This window comes from Hypanus sabinus, chromosome X1, assembly GCF_030144855.1.
Source record: "Hypanus sabinus isolate sHypSab1 chromosome X1, sHypSab1.hap1, whole genome shotgun sequence".
Taxonomy (NCBI): Eukaryota; Metazoa; Chordata; class Chondrichthyes; order Myliobatiformes; family Dasyatidae; genus Hypanus; species Hypanus sabinus.
The window spans coordinates 32,308,198-32,333,142 of NC_082738.1; the positions used below are offsets into that span (position 1 = coordinate 32,308,198).

Here is a 24,945-nt window from a genome sequence, read left to right on the forward strand (position 1 = left end):
TGGTGTAATAGTGGAGCAAACTTGATGGGCCGAGTAGCCTAATTTTGCTCCTATGTCTTATGATCTAAAATCTGTTCCTGTAGACTTTCCCTTCTCCGGGGGGGGGGGGGGGTAGGGGTAGGGAGCTATTACACAAACTGGATTGTGTGGTTTATTCCGGTCGACATCCTGTGCTTTCCTCTAAACTCTGCGATTGAAAGTACTTCCCGTAGCCCTCCCGGTCTTGCAACACAGCACGTTTGAGTAATTAGTTGTGTCTCAACTTTGGAAATCACTAAACCCATCTCATGATGGGAAGGCGACTATGTCTCTGAAAACCCGCTGTTTCCTTCGGTCTCTCGACGGTGGGGTGGGGTGGGGGTGGGGTTGGGGAGGGAGGAACTCGACAGCTGACGCAGGTGTTGCACGACGAAGTGGACTGGGAGGTCAAGAGTCTTATCGTATCACAGCACTACCGTTCAGTAGTGCCATCGGCCAGCATGTCGGCTGTGTACCCTCTATCCCCTGCCCGTCCAACTGCCTCTTAAACACCTCAGTTATATCTGCTTCTACTCCCACATTCCAAGCATCCACCGCACAAACTATCCGGAATAAGTCTATGTTTTCCCAGATGTGAATTGATCCTGTCCCTGAGCATCTTACTCCATAATTACTCCACCATTGATGCAAGGCTCACCGTCCTATAAATTCCTGGATTATCCCTATAATACATCCCCAAAATAGGAACATCGTCTGCTCATCAGTCCTTTGGGACCTTGCTTGTAGCTAAAGAGGACACAAAGATATCTCTCTCTCTCACTGGTGGAGGGAGGGGGAGGGGGAGAGGGGGGAGAGAGAGAGGGGGGGGAGAGAGAGGGGGGGGAGAGAGAGGGGGGAGAGAGAGAGGGGGGAGAGAGAGAGGGGGGAGAGAGAGAGGGGGGGAGAGAGAGAGGGGGGAGAGAGAGAGGGGGGAGAGAGAGAGGGGGGAGAGAGAGAGGGGGGGAGAGAGAGGGGGGGAGAGAGAGGGGGGGAGAGAGAGGGGGGGAGAGAGAGGGGGGGGAGAGAGAGGGGGGGGAGAGAGAGGGGGGGGGAGAGAGAGGGGGGGAGAGAGAGGGGGGGAGAGAGAGGGGGGAGAGAGAGAGGGGGGAGAGAGAGAGGGGGGAGAGAGAGAGGGGGGGAGAGAGAGGGGGGGAGAGAGAGGGGGGGAGAAAGAGAGGGGGAGAGAGAGAGAGAGAGCTGCTTCTCTCTCGTTTTCACTCTTTTTCCAGCTCTCCCACTATCTCTCACATTCTTCCCTTCTCTCCTCTCTTTACCCCTCTTCGCTCTTACTGCCCCCTCTTCACCCCTCTCTTCCTCTCCCTTCCTCCCGCACAGAACATCTCCCACTTCCCCTCCGGACACAGGAAAGACCAGCCGCTCCCTCTGCCCTCCCCCCTTCTACTTCCCCTCCTCTCCGCCCTATAAACCTGCAGCCGCCGACTGTGCCGCGACAAACCCCCGGCAGCAGGGAGAGAGGAATCAGCAAACTGCAACTCCTCGATCGGGATGGACAGCAATCAGACCGTGGCCAGCGGCTATTGCCACCCTGACGTCTACACGTACCGCTATTTCGGGGCGACGCTGGGGATCGTGGTGACCCTGGTGGGGACAGTGGGCAACGTGATGACCCTGCTGGCCTTCGCCACCGACCCCCGCCTCCGTTCCCGCTTCAACTTTCTCATCCTCAACTTGACCGTATCTGACCTGCTATACTGCGCCTTCCTGCAGCCCGCCACGGTCGATACCTTTATCCACTTCACCTGGAGGGGCAGCGCCTTCGCCTGCCGCCTCTTCGGTCTTGTCCTCTTCGTGGCCAACGCCGTTTCCATCTTCAACCTCATCCTGATCGCTGTGGGCCGCTACATCCTCATCACAGACTCCCGCCGCTTCGACCGCCTCTCCTCGAATCGCGTACTCCCCTTCATCCTGGCCCTGCCCTGGGCCCTGGGGCTGGCTCTCTTCGGCCCCCTCTGGAACATCTACGTCTTCCTGCCGGCCGTCTGCACCTGCTCCTTTCACCGCTCCAGGGGGAGGCCCTACACAACCATCCTGATGTTCTTCATGTTCGGCTTCGGCCTCAGCTGCATCGGCATCTTCTACTACCTCATCTATCGCAAGGTCGGTTCTATCACGAGGTCTGGTGGCGGGTCGGGGCTACTTCGGGGGCTCGGGCGCGCGGTTCCCCATCCCGAGAGGCTGGGCGAGAGGGAGAGTTGGCCGGGGTGATACGGTACTGGAGTTGGAGGAAGGTCGTCTGAGGTTTCAGCGGGACGAGAGAAAAGGCAGGTGGTGTTTAATCGGGCCAGGGTGAGGGGTTACACTTTGGGAGGGCAAATGTAAAGGGATGGGGCACCGTTAATAGCAAGAGTCTTAGAAGTACAGAGGGATCCTGGGAGTCCCAGTCCATAACTGAAATCGGCCGCTTTACCCTCATTAGTCAATACAAAGTTGGGATGTTGCAATTACAAGGATTAATGATGTGGACCCTGTAGAAGGTTGTGAAAGGATACAGTATGATACAGCCCAGTTGCAGGTCTGATCAGAGAAATGGAAGATCGAGTTTAATCCGGACAAGTGCGAGGTGTGGCACTTTGGGAGGTCAAACCGAATGGGACAGAACACCGGTAAGGACAGGACTCTTAACAGTGTAGATGTACAGAAGGATCTTGTGGTCCCTCCCTGAAAGTGGCCGCACAGGTTGACAGGCCTGTAAAGAAGGCATCCTGTCTGCTTACTTTCGTTGGGCAGAACATTAAGTATAAGAGTCAAAAGTCTTGCTGCATCTGTGTATATAAATCCTGGTCAGGCCACATTGCACTCATTTCTGGTCACCCCATTACAGGAAGGGTGTGGGGGCTTTGGACAGAGTACAGAAGAGATTCACCAGGATGCTGCCTGGATTAGAGTCAAGAGCTACAAGGAGAGGTTGGACAGACTTGGGTTGTTGTCTCTGGAGAGGCTGAGGGGAGATCTGGTCGAGGTTTGTAAGATTATGAGAGGCACAGATAGAGTAGACAGACAGTATCTCTTTCCCTGTGGTCGAAATGTCTAATGCCAGAGGACATGTTTTTAGGGTGAGAGGGGGTAAGTTCCAAGGAGATCTGGTGGGGAAGTTTTTAGTTACATAGAGAGTGGTGGACACCAGGGGTGGTGGTGGAGGAGGTAAATACAATAGAGGGTTTTAAGAGGCTCTTAGACAGCCAAGTGAATGTGCAAGGAATTGAGTGATAGGGATATTGTGCAGGCAGAAGGGATTTAACTTAATTCAGCATCATGTTCAGGACAGATATTGTGGGCCGAGGGGCCTGTTCCAATGCTATACTGTTTGGTGTTCTCAGTTCCTGAAGGGAAGGAGTTAACCCCGAGTAGCTGGTTGCTGGATGAGGTACAAGAGGAACAAACCTCGTATTTCCTCTGGATAGTCCATGCCTGACAGCATGAACACACAAGTCTCCAATTTAAGGGAACTGTTCTCCCTCTCTCTCCCTTTCCTATATACACCTCCCCATCACCCTGCCAGTCTCCCCTCCTCCGCCCTCTACATCTGCCCATCATCCTTACACTCCTCTCCTGCATCCCAGCAGAGGGGAAGGGTTTGCTCTCCTGAACAGGGGTAACATCATAGCTGCACTCCGAGGGGACATCCTGGCAGGTTCATCCACCAAGACAACTTCAGCGGAGTTCAGAAGTAGGGATGGTGCAGTCAGTCTGATGGGGCTAAACCATGGACCTCTCAATATTCAGCAGGAATTGTAATTGGAATTGGTTTATTATTGTCACATGTACAGTGAAAAACTTGTCTTTCATACTGTTCATACAGATCAGATCATTACACAATGCATTGAGGTAGAACAAGGTAAAGCAATAACAGAATGCAGAATAAAGTGTCACAGTCTCAGGGAAGGTGCGGTGCAGGTAGACAATAAGGTGCAAGGTCATAACACGGTAGATTGTGAGCCCAATAGTCCAATTTATCATCCTAGGGAACTATTTAATAGTATTATAACAGTAGAGGATAGAAACTTTCCTTCAGTCTGGTGCTATGTGGATGCCCAGGGTGGGTGGAGTCTTCGATTATGCTGGCTGCTTAACTAAAGGAGTGGGAAGTGTAGACAGAGTCCACAGATGTAGATGTAGCTGTTAAGAAAGAGGATGTGCTGTTAAGAAAGAAGATGTGCTGTTATCTTTGAAAAAAACATTAGTATAGTTAAGTCCTCAGGACTAGATGCTATTATGTACCACAGGCAAGGGTAGTGACTTCTGCAATTTTGATGATGATCTTTGCATCCTCCCTAGCCACAGGATAGTATGAGTATTAGAGGGTGGCAAATGCTATTCTTTTGTTCAAGAAAGGGATAACTCTGGTAATTATAGACCAGTGAGCCCTATGTCAGTGGTCAGCAAACTATAGGAGAAGATTCTTCGAGACAGGATTTATTAGCATTTGGAGAAGCATAGTCTGAGATAATGTTGCAGCTCTATAAAACTCTAGTTAGACCACACTTACGTTCATTTCTGGTCATGTTATTATAGGGAGCATGTGGAAGCTTTAGAGAGGGTGCAGAGATTTACCAGGATCCTGCTGGATTAAAGAGCATAACTGACCAGGAAAGGTTGAGTGAACTAGGGTTTTTCCTCTTCGGAGCAAAGGTGAGTGAGAGGTGACTTGACAGAGATGTACAAGATGATAAGAGGCATAGATCAAGTGGAGAGACAAACTTTATCCCAGGGCAGAAATGGCTAATTTGAGGAGCATAATTTTAAGGTGATTGGAGGGAAGTATAGGGGGATGTTAGAGGCAGGGTTTTACACAGAGTGGTGGTGTGAGAGGCAGATACATTAGGGTCATTTAAGAGACTCTTAGATAGACACATGGATGACAGAAAAATGGAGGGGTATGTGGGAGGGAAGGGTTAGATTGATCTTAGTGTAGGTTAAAAGCTCAACCCTATTTTCTATCTCCTATGTCTCACAGTCTACAACAAACTAATCCCTATCTTCCCCTCCCCCGCAGGTCCACAGCGTGTCACAAGCACTGGAGGAGCACCGGCGGGAGGACCGGGTTCGGCCCAAGGTCCAGAGAGCCCAACCCCATGGGGCCGCATCCTCCGACAGCGGGTTGGCCGTGGACGAGGAGGACCCCAGCCGCTCCCAGGTCACGGAGGGGACTAGTGTGGCGGCGTGGGAGGGGCCGTCCGAGCCAGGGACGGTCTCCCAGTCCACTGCCCCTACCCCCACCCCTGACCCTCCCTCCGTGTCTGCTGGCGGTGGAGAAAAAGAAAAGGGGGCGGTCTCCTCGTCCAAGCGGAATGGGAGCCGGGAGTTCCAGAGGGTAACCCGCATGTGCTTCGCCATGTTCCTGATCTACGTGGCCTGTTACTTCCCCTTCTGTATCATGCACGTGGCAGATGGGAAAAAACGGGCCCCCATCCTCCTGCATATGATCGCCGGTAACTGCACCTGGTTGAACAGCTGCCTCAACCCCCTGCTCTACACAGTGATGAACCGCCAGTTCCAGACCGCCTACCTCGGGGTGCTGAGGCGTGCTGCTGGCCTGTTCACCCGCTGCTTCTGCTCCGGGAGGTCTTAGTGGGGAGAGGGCCAAGCAGCCGAGACGTGGAGTCATCTGGTCATAGAGTCACCGTGACATCAAGTCTAGGTCATTCACTCCTGAAGACATGGGGTTATTGAATCATTGGGCCATTGAGCCCGGGAGTCACCAAGGCGGGGTCCTGGAATTCTAAGGATCCCAGGTCATTGAGTCCTAACATAAGGATGTCAGAAACAGGCACAGGAGTCGGCCATCAGCCCATCGAGTCTGCTGTGCCACTCAATAAGATCATGGCTGATCTGGTTGTGGACTCAGGGTCACCTGCCCTTTCCCCATAGCCCTTAATTCTCCTGTTATACAGAAATCTATCTAACTGTGAGATAGCCTCGACTGCTTCCCTGGGCAGAAAATTCCACAGATTCACTACACTCTGGGCAATCTTTCCTTCGCTCCATCTGAAATCTGCTTCCACAAACTTGTAAGACATAGAAGCAGATTTAGGCCACTCAGCCTATCACATCAGCTCTACCATTCTATCATGGCTGCTGTATTATCCCCCTCAACTCCATTCTCCTGCCTTCTCCCCATATTGGATGCTCTTACTAATCAAGAACCTAGCAACCTCAGCTTTAAGTGTACCCAATGACTTGGCCTCCACAGCTGTCTGTGGCAATGAATTTCACAGATTCACCAACCTCTGGCTAAAGAAATTCCTCCTCATCTCTGCTATAAAGGGACATCACTCTATTCCGAGATTGTGCCCTCTGGTCTGAGACTAGTTCTAGTTATGGTCCCACTTGTCAGTAGAAATGTTTTTTCTCCATTTCTTATCTAACCATTTCATAATTTTGTATGTTTCTACAAGATCCCTTCTCATTCTTCAAATTCTAGTGTGTAGCCGCAGGTGATGCAATCTTTCCTGATAGAGGAACACCACCACCTCCTGAATCAATCTGGGGAACCTCCTCTGCACTGCCCTGGAATGGTCGAGTCTTGTAGTCACACCATCGTCAAGATATTCAGCTCCAGACTCTCAGTCCTGGTGTTAGAGAGTCACGGAAACAGACCCTTCCACCCAGTTGATCTATGCCAGTCCCATTTGCTCAAGACACAAGAGATTCTGCAGATGCTGCAAAACTTGAGCAACACACACAAAATGCTGGAGGAACTCAGCAGGTCAGGCAGAATCTGGGCAGGGAATAAACAATGCCTGGGTCATGTCCTGATGAAGAGACCCTACCGAAAAAGTCGACATTCATTTCTCTCTATAGATGCTCCCTGACCTGCTGAGTTCCTCCAGCATTCTGTGTATGTTACTCCAATTTGACCACATTGGGGCCATAACCCTCTAACTCTCCCCTATCCATGTACCTGACCAAATGACTTTTAAAAGTTCTTATTGTACCTGCCTTAACCACCATCTCTGGCAGCTTGTTCCATACACAGTAGATACCACCATTTGTGTAAAAAAGACATGGTCCCTTTTCACCTCTACACACAGTGTCAAAACACGCATATGAAATAAAGTTTTTAAATGTTTACCTGTGTGACACTGCCTGGTTTGTCTTGGCAGAGAGTGGTCAGGTGAGAGGAGAAAAGGGTAGAAGGGGAGGAGAGGGGAGAGGGTTGGAAAGGGGAGGGGAAATGAGAGAGGGAAGGGGAGGTAGGGGGAAGGAGAAGATAGCAAAAGGGAGGAGGGGGAGTGGATGTGGAGTTTATGGACTAACTCCACCCAGGCAACTGGGGGGTGTTCCATCACACTCCTGACCTGTGGATGGTGGAGAGGTAATGTGGTGGATGTGGAGTGCATAGACTAATCTCTCACTCACCACTTCCTTACTCTGAGTGGCTGCGTGACCAAAGAGGAAGCTGGCCAAATTTAACCACAGGTGACACAAACGTGCCTCTTTAGTAACCTCAGAACTGGCATCCAGAGAAAGCAAAAGAGAGTATGTGAGAGAGAGAGAGGCAGAAAGACAGCCACAGAAACAGAGAAGGGGGGGGAGAGAGAGCAGAATCTGCCCCTCCCGCAGAAGCCCACAAACCAAGGAAGCACAACGTTGGAGGTGGTGGTGAGAGAGGAGTGCTGCAGGAGGAAGAACGAGAGTCGGACTATGGGATGGACGATGAGGAGGGAGCGCAGCACTGCAGGAAAGGCGGTGCCACATTGTGGAGAGACGATGAAGATGAAGCACCGTGTTGAGGGAGGGGCAGTGTGGCAGGAGCACCGCAGCAGGTGTGGTGAGAAGGGTAGTGAGGAGGCAGTGTCACGCTGTGGGAGGGGCAGTGAAGAGGGAGCACAGAACTGCTGGGAAGCGGCAGGTAACAATGAGATGACTGACAGATCAGGGTCTGGGCAATAACGTGACACGATCCCGCAACCTGACTTTCAGTTCCACATTCAGTTCAAGATCACTTTTCAGATTTCCTGAGGGCTCCAACAACTTCTTCTTCTTCTTCTGACAGAGAACTCAGAAATCTCACTTCCCCCTAACCAACTCACAATGAAAAGAATGACGCAGAAGGAAGGGGAGTGGAGTAGAAGGTTAACACTTGCTCAACCAGTATTTATTCAACCGCAACTCCAGAACTCTGCAGAGGACAGTTCCACAGGTCACACTGCACACAATTCCCGTCTCCCTATCCCTGGGTCAGACCCACATCGGGTGCACCGTGCACAGTTCCCGTCTCCCTATCCCTGGGGCAGACCCAGAACAGGATCACCGTGCACAGTTCCCGTCTCCCTATCCCTGGGCCAGACCCACACTGGGAGCACTGTGCACAGTTCCTGTCCCCTTATCCCTGGGTCAGACCCACACCAGAAGCACCATTTACACTTCCTGTCTCCCTATCCCTGGGGCAGACCCAGAACAGGATCACCGTGCACAGTTCCCGTCTCCCTATCCCTGGGAGAGACAGACACCAGGAGCAGCATTTACAGTTCCCATCTCCCTATCCCCGAGTCAGACCCACACCGGGAGCACCGTGCACAGTTCCCGTCTCCCTATCCCTGGGTCAGACCCACACCGGGAGCACCATGCACAGTTCCCGTCTCCCTATCCCTGGGTCAGACCCACACCGGGAGCACCGTGCACAGTTCCCATCTCTCTGTCCCTGGGTCAGACCCACACCGGGAGCACCGTGCACAGTTCCCATCTCTCTGTCCCTGGGTCAGACCCACACCGGGAGAACCGTGCACAGTTCCCGTCTCCCTATCCCTGGGTCAGACCCACACCGGGAGCACCGTGCACTGTTCCCATCTCCCTATCCCTGGGTCAGACCCACACCGGGAGCACCGTGCACAGTTCCCATCTCCCTATCCCTGGGGCAGACCCAGAACAGGATCACCGTGCACAGTTCCCGTCTCCCTATCCCTGGGCCAGACCCACACTGGGAGCACTGTGCACAGTTCCTGTCCCCTTATCCCTGGGTCAGACCCACACCAGAAGCACCATTTACACTTCCTGTCTCCCTATCCCTGGGGCAGACCCAGAACAGGATCACCGTGCACAGTTCCCGTCTCCCTATCCCTGGGAGAGACAGACACCAGGAGCAGCATTTACAGTTCCCATCTCCCTATCCCCGAGTCAGACCCACACCGGGAGCACCGTGCACAGTTCCCGTCTCCCTATCCCTGGGTCAGACCCACACCGGGAGCACCATGCACAGTTCCCGTCTCCCTATCCCTGGGTCAGACCCACACCGGGAGCACCGTGCACAGTTCCCATCTCTCTGTCCCTGGGTCAGACCCACACCGGGAGCACCGTGCACAGTTCCCATCTCTCTGTCCCTGGGTCAGACCCACACCGGGAGAACCGTGCACAGTTCCCGTCTCCCTATCCCTGGGTCAGACCCACACCGGGAGCACCGTGCACTGTTCCCATCTCCCTATCCCTGGGTCAGACCCACACCGGGAGCACCGTGCACAGTTCCCATCTCCCTATCCCTGGGTCAGACCCACACCGGGAGCACCATGCACAGTTCCCGTCTCCCTGTCCCTGGGTCAGACCCACACCGGGAACGCCGTGCACAGTTCCCGTCTCCCTATCCCTGGGTCAGACCCACACCGGGAGCACCGTGCACAGTTCCCGTCTCCCTGTCCCTGGGTCAGACCCACACCAGGAGCACCGTGCACAGTTCCCATCTCCCTATCCCTGGGTCAGACCCACACCGGGAGCACCGTGCACAGTTCCCATCTCCCTATCCCTGGGTCAGACCCACACCGGGAGCACCGTACACAGTTCCCATCTCCCTATCCCTGGGTCAGACCCACATCGGGATCACCGTGCACAGTTCCCATCTCCCTATCCCTGGGTCAGACCCACACCGGGAGCACCGTGCACAGTTCCCATCTCCCTATCCCTGGGTCAGACCCACACCGGGAGCACCGTGCACAGTTCCCGTCTCCCTATCCCTGGGTCAGACCCACACCGGGAGCACCGTGCACAGTTCCCGTCTCCCTGTCCCTGGGTCAGACCCACACCGGGAACGCCGTGCACAGTTCCCGTCTCCCTATCCCTGGGTCAGACCCACACCGGGAGCACCGTGCACAGTTCCCGTCTCCCTGTCCCTGGGTCAGACCCACACCGGGAACGCCGTGCACAGTTCCCGTCTCCCTATCCCTGGGTCAGACCCACACCGGGAACGCCGTGCACAGTTCCCGTCTCCCTATCCCTGGGTCAGACCCACACCGGGAGCACCGTGCACAGTTCCTGTCTCCCTGTCCCTGGGTCAGACCCACGCTGGGAGCACCATGCACTGTTCCCATCTCCCTATCCCTGGGTCAGACCCACACCGGGAGCACCGTGCACAGTTCCCATCTCCCTATCCCTGGGTCAGACCCACACCGGGAGCACCGTGCACAGTTCCCGTCTCCCTGTCCCTGGGTCAGACCCACACCGGGAACGCCGTGCACAGTTCCCGTCTCCCTATCCCTGGGTCAGACCCACACCAGGAGCACCGTGCACAGTTCCCGTCTCCCTGTCCCTGGGTCAGACCCACACCGGGAACGCCGTGCACAGTTCCCATCTCCCTATCCCTGGGTCAGATCCACACCGGGAGCACCGTGCACAGTTTCTGTCTCCTTTTTTCATTCATTATTTACCAAACGATTCGGACGTGCCTGTTTTGTAAGTTATCAGGCGCATTCAAATCGGTCAGTGAGGCCCAGTTATTGGGTGCATTGAAAGTTGTGTTTGATTGGTTCCTGATTAGTAAGGGTGTAAGAGGTTATGAGAAAGCTGGAGAATGTGGTTGAGTGGGATAATAAATCAGCCATGATGTGATGGCCAAATTTTCTGATTCTGCTCCTCTGTCTTATGATCTGAAAAACTGAGAGAAAGAGCACCTGTTACTCAAAAGGAACATTTATTGATTTACTTTTCTTTTCGATCTTTCACCCACGTTCCAAAACCAAGCACGCCATCCGAGATTACAGGCAGGTAGGGGAGAGAGGCGTCCCCATGGACGATCAGGCTGGACTCTGAATAATCTGTCACTCACATGGCAAACAAAATGAGGAACGCTACCATTAGGCAGAAGAGTCCCATTGCCTCGGAGAGAGCGAAGCCCAGAATGGTATAGGAGAACAGCTGCTGCTTCAGGGAAGGGTTCCTGAGGACAGACACCAAGTGTGGGATTAGAGTGTGGAATTGTCATTTTCCTTTCCATGAAATGTGTTAAGTAATTCACTTTTTAAGATCTAAGTTGAAAGTAAATTTATTATCAATGTTCATACAGTATATGTCATATACAACCATGAGATTTGTTATCTTTTGGGCATACTCAATAAATCCAATACTTTAACAGAATCATTGGAAGACTGCACTCAACAGGACGGACGAGTGGTGAGCAAAAGTCAACAAACTGCGCAACTACAAAAAAAATAATAAATAAATCAACAAATATTGATAATGTCAAATGAAGAGTTCTTGAAAGTGAGTCCACTGATTATGGTAACACTTCAATGATGGGGCAAGCGAAGTTATTCCCTTTGGTTCAAGAGGCTGATGGTTGGGTGGGGTAATAACTGTTCCTGAACCTCGTGGTGAGTGTCCTGGGGCTCCTGTACCTTCTACCTGATGGCAGCCGTGAGAAAGAGCATGTCTTGGGTGGTGGGGATCCCTGATGATGGATGCTGCTTTCCTGTAACAAAGCTCCATGTAGATGTGCTCAATGGTGGGGGGGGGGGGGGCTTTTACCCTTGATGGACTGTGCTATATCCACTACTTTGTGCAGTCAATATACTTTCCACTGTACACCTATAGAAGTTTGTCAAAGTTTACAATGCTGTGCCAAATCTTCACAAACTCCTCAGGAAATAGAGGTGCTACTGTCCTTTCTTTGCAATTGCACTTGTGTGCTGAGTTGCAGTGCAAAGTGACAGGATGGTTTAGAAGGGCCGTGCTGCGTTGGCCCTTATTAGTTGGGTATTGAGTTCAAAAGCTGTGAGGTAATGTTGCAGCTCTACAAAACTCTAGTCAGACTACACTTGGGAGTAATGTGTTCAGTACTGGTCCCCTAATATCACAGTGTATCACACCACTTGGGAACATACCTGGCATATCCAATGATAAGGCTGCCAAAGACAGTGCCAATTCCGGCTCCTGATCCCGCTACTCCCACTGTGGCCGCTCCAGCACCGATGAACTTTGCTGCAGTGTCGATGTCACAGGTCAGGACGCTGGTCTGGAATGGCCGTAGGGTCACATGGGGCTGGGGCTGGAGCTGGAGGGAAATACGAGGGCAGAAGAAGAGGGTCAATAAATGGAGGCAGAGGGAAAGGGGAGGAATAAAAGGAGGGAAAGAGAAGTAAAGAGGAGATAGAGATGGAAGGGGTAAGATAGAATAAAGGCAGAGAGAGTGGGATGGGGGAAAGAAAGAGGAAGGAAAACAAGGAGGAGGGAGATTGGGGAATGAGAAAAGAGAGAGAATGTGGAGAAATAAAAAATGGGATAAAAGGAGGGAAGGGATAGAGGAATGAAGAAGGGGCAATGGAGAGTGAGAAAGAGATAGGGAGTGAGGTAGAATAAAGGGAAGGATAAAGTGGGATAGAGGAGGGAGGTGGCATAGAGGGAGAGAGACAGGAATAAAGTGATGAGCAATAGAAGAGGGAAAATATGCAAAGGGGAAAGGGGGAAAAGAGCAAGATAGAATAAAAATAGAGTGGGATAGTGTGGTGGTGAAAATACTGCATTTTGCCGCTCCTCTTTGATGACTGCTAAAAGCCCTTTGTAGCTCTTGATTTGCTGTCAAGTCTGTTAACACCTCACTTCTGAAGAGCAATGTTCTCATAAGAACTGCAACATATTTAGATTAGTTGTCAACTGCAGCCCGAGTTCCTGCTTCAAGGCTAAGCACAGCTTGGTCCAGTTAAAACTGCAGACTAGACATAGCATGAGATATAATCACCTCTCTGTATAAAAGGTCAACTTGCATACACGTCTGGTCAGAGTCAGTCTCTCCACCGTGAGGGTTGGCTCTCCGTGATCATCATGACAATAAAGGTTCTCGCTGCGAACTGAGCCCAGAGAGTCTCTGTCTTTTATTTTAAGTAAAATGTTAAAACTTGGCTACAACAGATAGGAGGGACAGAGAGGGGAAGAAATAACAGGAAGGAATTGGTTTTTAAAAGACAGGGTGGTAATTGAGAGGGTGAGAGGAGTAAAGAGAGGGAGGGCAAGGGAGAGGATGAAAAGGATGGGATATAAAGAGGGGGGAGGAAGGGGGCAGGATCCGTGGAGGGAGGGTGGGAGGGGGATATATAAGGGAGAGGAAGAGAGAGGGATGTTATTGAAGATGCAGTCTGTTAAACCTTCACCATCCTCAAGGGTCAGAGTAGTCAACAGGTGGGTGAAAGGTCCACTCTTGTGCCCCCCTCAACTAAAAATCCAACAGAACACCATCCCCACCTCACCTCCTATCCTCAGCCAGATAAATGTCCTTTGGCCAAACCCATACCTCCCACTCACCAGGAGCCGTACGACTTCTCAAGTACATAAGCAGAGGCCAAAAACACAAGGATAGTGTGTGGAACTGAGAATGCAAGGTGGGGGTAGAGTCACGCCTGTCTTACCCGATGGGGATGAGACTCCAATCTCGACTGGAATGACGCACAGACCGGAAGGTACAGCAGCCTGGAGCCAGAATGAATCTGCAACAGAACATTTTATTTTATGCACTCTTATTACTCCGATCCACCCTCACCAACATTAATGATGCACTACAGAAAGCATCCTATCCTAATGCATCACAACTGTCTGCCCTGCCCGTGACCGGTAGAAACCGGGGAGAGTTGAGGACACAGCTCAGCACATCAGAGAAACCAGCCTCCCCTCCATGGACTCTGTCTACACTTCTCACTGTCTCAGTGAAGCAGCCAGAAAAATCAAAGACCCCACCCACCCCAAACATTCTCTCTTCTACCCCTCCCATTGGGCAGAAGATACAAAAGCCTGAAAGCACGTTCCACCAGGCTCAAGAATAGCTTCTACCCCGCTGTTACAATCCTCGAGTACAAAATGGACTCTTGACCTCAATCTACCTCATCACAGCCCTAACACCTTCTTTCCTCTGCACTTGTCTGTAACTGTGATGCTTTATTCTGCATTCTGTTATTGTTTTACCCTGTACTGCCTCACTACACTGTGTGATGATCTGATCTGAATGAACAGTATGGAAGACAAACTTTTCATAGTATCACAGTACAGATGACAATAATAAACCTGAGGCCCTCTGTTGGTTGAGGTTGCCCATGGATGTTGTGTCCTAGCGGTCTACAAGCCAAGGCACTACAATATGGAGAGCAAGCTGCTGCCCATGTAGCAAGCTCCCCCTCTCCATGCATTTCATGAATCCAAAAGAACGGATTCACACACTATCCTTGTGTTTTTGGCCTCTGCTTATGTACTTGAGAAGTCCTACGGCTCCTGGTGAGCAGGAGGTATGGGTTTGGCCAAAGGACATTTATCTGGCTGAGGATAAAGGGTCAGTTGGATCTTCAGAAGGAGGTGAGGTGGGGATGGTGTTCTGTTGGATTTTAGATGCAGTTTGGTTCCACCAGCATCGGAGGACCATAAGACATAGTTGCAGAATTAGGCCATTTTGCCCATTGAATTTGCTTCAATCAAAGCTGATCCTTTGTAACCCCTCCTCAGCCTCACTCCCTGGCCTTCTCCCCTTAACCTTTGAGTCCGTGGCCAATCAATCTCCGCCTTAAATATACCCAACGTGCTGGCCTCCACAGCTGCCTGTGGTCACAAATTCCGGAAATTCACCACCCTCCGGCTAAAGAAATTTCTCAGCATCTCTGTTTTAAATGGATGTCGCTCTATCCTGAGGCTGTGCCCTCTTGATCTAGACTCCCCCACCATGGGAAACAACCTTTCCACATCTATTCTGTCTAGCCCTTTCAACATTCAAAAGGTTTCAATGAGATCTCCCCTCATCCTTCTAAATTCTAGTGAGTACAGACCCAGAGCAATCAAACATTCCTCATATGATAACCCTTTCATTTCCAAAATCCTTGTGAACCTCCTCTGGACCCTCTCCAATGCCAGCACATCTTTTCTAAGATGAGGGGCCCAAAACTGTTCATAATACTCAAGTTGAGGCCTCACCAGTGCCTTATAAAGCCTCAGCATCACATCCTGCTCTTGTATTCTAGACCTCTTGAAATGAATGCTAACATTGCATTTGCCTTCCTCACCACCGACTCATCTGCAGGTTAACCTTTAGGGTGTTCTGCACAAGGACTCCCAAGTCCCTTTGCATCTCAGATTTTTGGATTTTCTCCCCATTTAGAAAATAGTCTGCACATTTATTTCTTCTACCATAGTGCATGACCATGCATTTTCCAACACTGTATCATTTGCCACTTTCTTGCCCATTCTCCTAATCTGTAGCCTTTCTGTTTCCTCAACACTACCTGCCCCTCCACCAATCTTTGTATCATCTGCAAACTTGGTAACAAAGCTGTATATTCCATCATCAAAATCATTGATACACAGCATAAAAAGCGGTCCCAACACCAACCCCTGCGGAACACAAGTCAGTGGCAGTCAACCAGAAAAGGATCCTTTTATTCCCACTCGCTGCCTCCTACCAATAAGCCAATGCTCTGACCATGCTGGTAGTATTCCTGTAATACCATGGGTCTTAACTTGGTAAGCAGCCTCATGTGTGGCACCTTGTCAAAGACCTTCTGAAAGTCCAAATATACAACATCCACTGCATCCCTTTATCTATCCTACTTGTAATCTCAAGGAATTCCAACAGGTTTGTCAGTCAAGATTTTCCTTTAAGCAAGCCATGCTGACTTTGTCCTATCTTGTCCTGTGTTCCCTAGGGCTTCATAACCTCATCCTTAACAATTGACTCCAACACCTTCCCACCCACTGAGGTCAGACTAACTGGTCTATAATTTCCTTTCTGCTCTCACCTTTTTTAGAGAGTGGAGTGACATTTGCAATTATCCAGTCATCTGGCAGCATGCCAGAGTCCAATGATTTTTGGAGGATCATTATTAATGCCTCCACAATCTCTATCACTACCTCTTTCAGAACCCTAAGGTGCTGTTCATCTGGTCCGGGTGACTTATGTACTCTTAGGTCTTCCAGCTTTTTGAGCACCTTCTCCCTTGTAACAGTAATTGCACTCACTTCTCCTCCCTCGCACTCTTCAACACCTGGCACACTGCTAGTGTCTTCCACAGTGAAGACTGATGCAAAATACTCACTTAGTTCATCTGCCATCTCCTTGTCCCGTTACTTCTTCGGCCTCATTTTCTAGTGGTCCTATATCCACTCTCATCTTTCTTTAATTTTTATATACTTGAAGTAGAGTTTTCTAATCACATTGATATTGTTTACTACCTTACTATCATATTTCATCTTTTCCCTCCTAATGATTCTTCTATTTGCTCTCTGTAGGTTTTTAAAGCTTCCCAAACTTCTATCTTCCCACTAATTTTTGCTTTGTTGTATGCACCCTCTTTTGCTTTTACATTAACGTTGACTTCCCTTGTCAGCCACGGTTGTACTATTTTGCCATTTGAGTATTTCTTTGTTTTTGGAATACATCTATCCTGCACCTTCCTCATTTTCCCCAGAAACACACACCATTGCTGCTCTGCTGTCATCCCTGCCAGCATCTCCTTCCAATTTACTCTGGCCAACTCCTCTCTCATACCACTGTAATTTCCCTTACTCCACTGAAATACTGCTAAATCAGACTTTACCCTCTCCCGATTGAATTTCAAGTTGAACTCATTCATATAGTGATCACAACCTCTAAGGGTTCTTTTACCTTAAGCTCTCTGATCGCCTCTGGTTCATTACATAACACCCAATCCAGTACAGCTGATCCCCCAGTAGGCTCAATGATAAACTGCTCTAAAAAACCATCTCACAGGCATTCAACAAACTCACTCTCTTGAGATCCATTACCAACCTGATTTCTGGCTCCTAAGGGATCCTTTAACTCTTAAGCTCCCTAATCACCTCTGGTTCATTATGTCCCACCCAATCCAGTATAGTTAATCCCCGAAGCGGATCAATGACAAACTGCTCAAAAAAGCCATCTCTTGGGCATTCAACAAATTTGCTCATTTCCGATCCATTATCAACCTGATTTTCCCAATCGACCTGCATGTTGAGTTCTCCCATGATGATTGTCTTTTTGACACACCTCTTCTATGTCCTGTTGTAACCTGTGGTCCACATCCCAGCCACTGTTGGAAGGCCTGTATACAACTGCCATCGGGGTCCTTTTACCCTTACAGTTTCTTAACTCAACCCCAAGGATTCACCATCTTCTGATCCCATGTCATATCTTTCTACTGATTTGAAGCCATTCTTTACCAGCAGAGCCACACCACCCCCTCTGCCGACCTTCCTATCCCTCCGATACAACGTGTAACCTTGGACATCCCAACTACAACCATCCTTCAGCCACGATTCAGTGATGGCCTCAACATCAGACCTGACAATCTGTAATAGTGCAACAAGATCATCCACCGTATTTCTTATACTCTGTGTATTGAGATATAACACTGAGTACTGTATTTGCTACCCCGTTTTGATTCAGTATCCTATGTCACATCTTTCTACTGATTTGAAGCCATTCTTTACCAGCAGAGCCACACCACCCCCTCTGCCTACCTTCCTATCCCTCCGATACAACGTGTAACCTTGGACAATCAGCTCCCAACCACGATTCTTTGCCCACCAGTACCGTACCCAGGTGTTAGACAGTGACAGACCCATCCCCACCGGTACCGTACCCCGGTGTTATACAGTGACAGACCCGTCCCCACCGGTACCGTACCCCAGTGTTACACAGTGACAGACCCGTCCCCACCAGTACTATACCTTGGTGTTCTGTTGACAGAGCAACCCATACCAGTACTGTATGTCACTCTTTCCCCACTACCCTAGAATTATTTTGTGATTAAGCAATGCTAACTGCTGGCAACTATAAATTACGCAACAAAGATCGGCTGGTTGTGTTGTATTGCAATAACCTTGCAATTAACGTCAGCAAAGACCAAGGAACAGATTGTGCATTGCAGGAAGGGGAAGTTGGGAGAACACACAGTACCCTTACCATTCACAACATGCGTTCAAAGACCCACGTTCAATGATTTCAGAACAATTGCTTCCACCATCAAATTTCTGGAAAGTTCACAAACCCATGAACACTATCTTATTGTTTGTTTATTTATTTATTTTTGTGATTTATAGTGATTTTATATCTGACACTGTACCGCTGCTGCAAAATTTATTTCATCCATGTCAGTAATAACCCTGATTCTGACGATAAAGATCATGTTGAAATGTGCAACTAAATCTTGCTTCGGGCTTTTCTCAAAATAGTTCACACTTACAAAATAATGTTTGCAAATCCTAACTTCATCAACCTGTCAGTGTGTAAGCAAAACTAACATTAACGCTCTGCAGAGATTCACATCTGCCTGTGTAATGTAATCTGCTACTGCGTTCAGACACAACACTTGTTTACCCATGAGATATGAGACCAAAATTAGGCTACTTTTGCTATCCAGATGGTTCCTTCATTCAATCATGGGTGATTTCTCTTTCAACCCCTCTCCCACCTCGTCCCCACCACCAATCAAGAAGCCATCCATCTCTGCCTTGAACACACACGAAGACTCGACTGTGGAGGGCTATGGTATCAGGCAGAATAACAGTTCAGCTCCAAGTTTCCTTAGCTTGTGTATCCAGCGATCACAATGCCATAGGGTTCAAGATAATTCTGGGAAAGGATAGGTCTGGTCTGAGGGTTGAGATTCTAAATTGGAGAAAGGCCAATTTTGATAGGATCTGGCAAGTGTGGATCGCGACAGGTTGTCCTCTGGGAAAGGGAGGCTTTCAAAAGTGAAACTTTGGGAGTGGAGTCTGCATGCTCTTGTGAGAATACAGGGTAAGGAACACAAGTTTAGGGAACCTTGGTTTTTGAGAGATATTGAACCTCTTGTTAAGGAGGAGGAAGAGGAGGTGCACATCATTGGAAGCAAGAAACAAATGAGGTGCTTGAGGAGCATCAGAAATGCAAGAGAACTGAGACCGTGCAATTGTTGTCACCTATTCCAATTTCCAAGGACTTGAGGACCTGAGTTGAATAGGTCAGGATTCTATTCCTTAGAGCATATACCTCTCTAAATGAGAGGTATAGAAAAGTGTGAGGGGTGTAGATAAGTTAAAAGCAAGATGCCCCCCCCCCCCCACCGAGAGAATAGGTAAGCCTAGAACAAGAGGTCATGGATTAAGGGTGAAAGGTGAAATGCTTCAAGAACATGAGAGGGAGCTTTTTCATGAGGGTGGTGAGAGTGGAACGAGCTGCCAGTGAGGTAATGGGTGCAGGTACAATTTCAAAATTCAAGAGAAATTTGGATAGGTACGTGAATGAGAGGGGTATGGAGGGCTATAGTCCCGGTGCAGGTGGTTGGAACTACACATCTGGGGAATTTTTAAAGGTATATGCACACATTTGGCCCAATTTGTTATCAGCATTGGTTAATTACTGTCACATATACTGAGATCCAGTGCAAAGCTTGTCTGGCATACTGTTCATACTGAGCTAGAACAAGGCAGAATAATAGTTCAATGAGACCCAATGGGCTGAAGGGCCTTTTTCTGTGCTGAAATGCTCTGTGACTGACTCTAAAGTGTAAGTGCAGTGCAGGTAAACTATAAGCTAGGTGATAAACAAGATATGATTTTGAAGGCAAACATCCATCTTGTTGTACAGGAGTCTAATAGAAGCTGTCCTTGAGCCTCATGGTACACACTTTCAGGCTTTTGTATCTTCTGCTCAATAGGAGGGGTGGGAGGGGTCTTTGATTTTGTTGGCTGCTTCACTGAGACAGTGAGAAGTGTAGACAGAGTCCATGGAGAGGAGGCTGGTTTCTGTGCTGTGTTGAGCCGTGTCCACAACTCTCCGCGGTTTGTTACATTCGCAGACAGAGCAGGTGCCGTGCCAAGCCACGATACGATGCATCGATAAAAATTAGAAAATGTTGACAGGGACCCACCAAATTTGTTTAGCCTCAATGGAAATCTTGGTTGTTATGAACCAGTTGGGCCCAAGGTCCTGTAACACTCCCCTGGGACTTACCGTTCACTTTAAAAGTCCTCTCTTCCTTCCCTTTCTTCCAAGGTTCACTGTCTTCTTCTTAGATTTCTTCTACAGCACTTTACTTCTTTTACATACCACGTCCCAGCTGCTAACTTCATCTCCCCCACCCCCATCCAGTTTCACCTATCACCTGCCACCTTGAGCTTCTTTCCCTCCCCACCTTATTCTGGATTCGCCTTCCTTCCTTTCAAGTCCAGGTGAAGGGTCTCAAAATATCAACTGTTCATTTCCCTCCACAGAGGCTGCCTGACCTGCCGAGTTCCTCCAGCATTTTCTGTGCAATGCTCAAGATTTCCAACATCTGCAGAATCTCTTGTGTTTCCAAAGAACTGACTGTGGACTTCAGCAAGGACAACCCACACTAACTCTCAGTGAGGGGTCAGCGGTGGAAAGGGTGAGCAGCTTCAAGTTCCTGGGTGACAACATCTGAGGATTTATCCTGGGTCCAACACATTGATGCAATTACAAAGAAATAAAGCACACCAGCGGCTATACTTCATTAGAAGTATTTGGTTTGTCACCAAATAATAGCAAATTTCTAGATGCACAGTCTGCTTGGGTGCATCACCGCCTGTTATGGAGGCTACAACATGTGATCAAGAGGCTACAGAGGGTTGAAGACATCAATAGCAATAAGGCAATGGCATCCATCACTCAGGGCCCTCACCATCAGGGTCATGCCCTCTTCTCATTAATACTATCAGGAAGGAGGTGCAGGAACCCAAAGAGACACTCATTTAACAATTCAGGAACAGCTTCTTCCAATCCTCCACAAGTAGTCATGAACGCTACCTCAGTATTCCTCTTTTCTTACACTATTTATTTTGTAATTTGTAGCTAATTGTGCTTTTGTACTCTACTGCTGCCTAGAAAACAAATTTCACGACGTAAAATCCACCGCACTGTGTGGCAGGCGGAGAACAGTTCCCAGACACAATGCTCACCAGGGCCCTGTACCACCACAGCAAGACTCCTGTCATCAAACCCCCGCAATCCACGGCTAATTAGCCACGTGTTGTCCCTTTGTACTTAGTGTGCAAGGAACCCCCATCCAATCCACCAGATCTCACCAATACTCTGCACTACCATATGCTGGCTCCCAGCCCCAGAGACCCGGGCTCCATCCTGACCTCCAGCACGGAGAGAGGGGAAAGGGGACAGTGTAATGTAATAAACCCAAACTGACTTAAATACAGGCTGCAACGCAGTAAATGCAACTTAAGAAGTACACATCCTCAAGCTGCAGCAGCTTGCATTTACCGCAACTGACTGCAATGCTCGGGGAATTTCTGGACTGTCACGATTCCGAATTGCATTAAACGCAGGATGCAATTTCCCCGACCTCAATGCAGCGGAAAACAGAAACGCAATGTACGTCCACCTGTACTGTCCCGAATTGCATCAAATGCAGCATGTAACTTCCTTCAATGAAACTCTCGGCTGCGCGCCTTTCCCGTTTGCGCTCCTGAGGTGACAGTCATCTCCTCTCTTCCTCCCCACTCCCACAACACAACTGAAAGACATTTACCAGGGCGGCGGGGGTGCAAGCCATCTTAATGCAGAGCGCCATGCCCGAGGAGGAGGAAGCGGCGGGGAGGGCGAGAGGTTTCCTGCAAGACGAGCAAAAGGAAAGTCACCGAGGAAAGGAGAAGAAAAAACATGGGTGTGGGATCAAGTTCCCGGAGCGATGCGAACGACTGCCAGATGGGATGGGGGGGCGCAGCCCGAGAGGATGACATTGGATTGAGGTCGCCCCCCCATTTGCCCCTGCGCCGCCCGCAGCCACAAAAGCGACACTCACCCGCAGGAAAGAAAAAGTCACTCGCGCACGCGCGCTAAATGGGATGGGGCAGTTAAAGGCGCAGGGCGGCTCGGACCTCTCATTGTTTGACCGACAGAAAATTTGGGAATTAAAGGCAATGATAGGAGAAAGGGCGGTTGTTGGGAATTGTTGGAGGAGAGGGTTAAGGAGATAAATAAGGAGAGGCGCAGAAGATTAGAGGGGAGTCACAGAGTTGGAGGGGTGTAGTGGAGGAAGGGGTCATAGAAACAGGGAGGGGTGTAGGGGATGAGGATTCATGGAGATAGGAAGGTGTGTAAGGGAGGGGGTGTCACAGAGATGGGGAGGAGTGTAGGGGCCAGGGGAATCCAGGATGCGGGGAGGGATGTAGGGGAAGGAGTGGGGTCATGGGGACAGGGGTCTGGGTGGGGTGTAGCTACACTGTTTATTCTGTAGGGCGAGTCTTTGAGAGACCTTTCTTCAAGAGAGAAAAAGTAAAAAAGTAAAAATAAGTCCCTCTACCACCCTTACCCAGTTACCTCACAACCACAGGACCATGGAGTGTCACAGAGCACTACAGCACAGAAACAGGCCATTTGGCTCAATCCTGACTCCCAACACTTGGTCCATAGACTTCCCTGTATGGGTGATTCAAGTGCCCACAGACACTTTGTCAAGTCGAGAGAGCACAGACCAGTTCTCATTGAGAGGTCAGCAGTGGAAAGGGTGAGCAGCTTCCATTTCCTGGTGTCAACTTCTCTGAGGATTTCTCCTGGGTCCAACACGCTGATGCAATCACAAAGAAAGCACACCAGTGGCTTTATTTCATCAAGTGATTTGCTATGTCACCAAAGACTCTTCCAGATTTCCAGAGATGTACCATGGAGACTATTCCAGCCAGTTACATCACAGCCTGGTGTGGAGGCTCCAATGCACAGGATCAGAAAAATCTGAAGAGTGTTGTAGATTCCACCAGCTCCATCATGGACACAACCTTCCCCACCATCAGGGACACCTTCAAAAAATGATGCCTCAAGAAAACAGCACCCATCATTAAGGACCGCCACCACCCTGGACGTGCCCCTTTCATTACTACCATGAGGAAGGAAGAACCTCAGGACACACATTCAATGATTTAGGAACAGCTTCTTCCCCTCCACAATCAATTTTCTAAACAGTCCTTGAACCCATGAAAACTACCTTATTATTCATCTTTATTTTTGCACTATTTATTTTTGTAACTTATGATATTGTTTTAAAGTATTGCAATGTACTGCTGCCATAAAATGTCACCAACCGACTGTCCTGGTCCAACACCATGGCCAGGAAAGCTTATCAACACCTCTACTTCCTCAGGAGGCTGAAGAAATTTGGTGCTCCTCATCAACCCTACCAATTTTTATCAGGAAACCATAGGAAACATCCGATCTAGAAGCATCTGCTCTGCCCGTGACCACAAGAAACCACGGAGAGTCGTGGACACGGCTCAGCACAACACGGAAACCTGCCTCCCCTCCATGGTCTCTGTCCACACTTCTCACTGCCTCAGCATCATCAAAGACCCCTCCCACACTGGACTTTCTCTCTTTAGTAAAGCCTGAAAGCACATACCACCAGGCTCAGGGACAGCTTCTATCCCATAGTTATAGTACTATTAAATAGTTCCCTAGTACACCTGACAATCTCTCTTGTCATGAGCTTGCAACTTATTGCCTACTGGCACTGCACGCTCTCTGAAGCTGTTACACTTTATTCTGCATTCTGTTATTGTTCTACCTCAATACGCTGTGTAATGATCTGATCTGTATGGAGAGTATGTAAGACAAGCTTTTCAACATATTTCCAATAACAATTCTGATAAACCAATTCCAATTCCATTTCCCTAGGAGCCGACCATTCAAAGGGTGTGTCCAAGCGACATTAATACTCCCAAACTGTATCACCTTGCATTTACCTGCGATTGAAACACAGCTGCCATTTATCAGCCCATTTCATCAACACTTCAATGTTGCCTGTAGGGTAAGATTGTTCTTCCCATTAAGAACTCCACATCTGGCAGCACAAGATCAAGTTCATTGTCACCTGTACAAGTCCCTGCGTGCAATGAAAAACTTACCTACAGCAGCATCACAGGCACAGAGCATCAGAAACACAACATTCACAAGGAAACATAAATTATACCGCTTAAAGACAACTTTTACAAGAAAACACCATCAGAACAAAAACCAAGTCCATCATAGTGCAGAGTGGTCACAGTGTTGCTGTACTGAGGTGGTGATCAGGGTTATGCCGGTTGGTTCCGGGACTGAATGTTTGAAGGGAAGTAGCTGTTCCTGAACCTGGTGGTGTGGGACTTCAGGCTTCTGTACCTCCTGCCCGATGGGAGCTGTGACAAGATGGGATGGCCCGGATGGTGGGGATAGAAGCCAGAATAAGGTGGAGGAAGAAACAGGAGGAGTACAAACTGGCAGGTGATAGGTGAGGGACAGGAACGCAGAGCCCGGGTCGAGGGAGGGACAGGAACGCAGAGCCCGGGTCGAGGGAGGGACAGGAACGCAGAGCCCGGGTCGAGGGAGGGACAGGAACGCAGAGCCCGGGTCGAGGGAGGGACAGGAACGCAGAGCCCGGGTCGAGGGAGGGACAGGAACGCAGAGCCCGGGTCGAGGGAGGGACAGGAACGCAGAGCCCGGGTCGAGGGAGGGACAGGAACGCAGAGCCCGGGTCGAGGGAGGGACAGGAACGCAGAGCCCGGGTCGAGGGAGGGACAGGAACATGGAACACTGAGCCAGGACACCTCCTTGGGTACAGGACATAGGGCTGGGACTCATTACACAGAAGACAGAGCCGGGACCCCTCCTTGGGTACAGGACATAGGGCTGGGACTCATTACACAGAAGACAGAGCTGGGACACCTCCTTGGGTACAGGACATAGGGCTGGGA

General features: G+C 49.6%; 2 protein-coding genes across 2 annotated transcripts; one reads left to right on the plus strand and one right to left on the minus strand.

Moving 5' to 3' along the window:
• The first annotated feature begins 1,365 nt into the window (after positions 1-1,365).
• Positions 1,366-7,108, plus strand: LOC132384771 (G-protein coupled receptor 84-like). The gene is made up of 2 exons (XM_059956251.1): positions 1,366-2,136; positions 5,033-7,108. Exons 1-2 carry the CDS (start codon positions 1,525-1,527, stop codon positions 5,606-5,608), a joined length of 1,188 nt encoding a protein of 395 aa, XP_059812234.1. The 5' UTR covers positions 1,366-1,524; the 3' UTR covers positions 5,609-7,108.
• Positions 7,109-10,919: 3,811 nt separating this feature from the next.
• LOC132384772 (ATP synthase F(0) complex subunit C3, mitochondrial-like) lies at positions 10,920-22,073 on the minus strand. The gene is made up of 5 exons (XM_059956252.1): positions 22,026-22,073; positions 21,753-21,834; positions 13,644-13,721; positions 12,126-12,295; positions 10,920-11,182 (listed from the first exon to the last, which is right to left on the minus strand). The coding sequence occupies exons 2-5, from the start codon at positions 21,792-21,794 to the stop codon at positions 11,068-11,070; spliced, it is 405 nt and encodes a 134-aa protein (XP_059812235.1). The 5' UTR covers positions 21,795-21,834; positions 22,026-22,073; the 3' UTR covers positions 10,920-11,067.
• Positions 22,074-24,945: the final 2,872 nt, after the last annotated feature.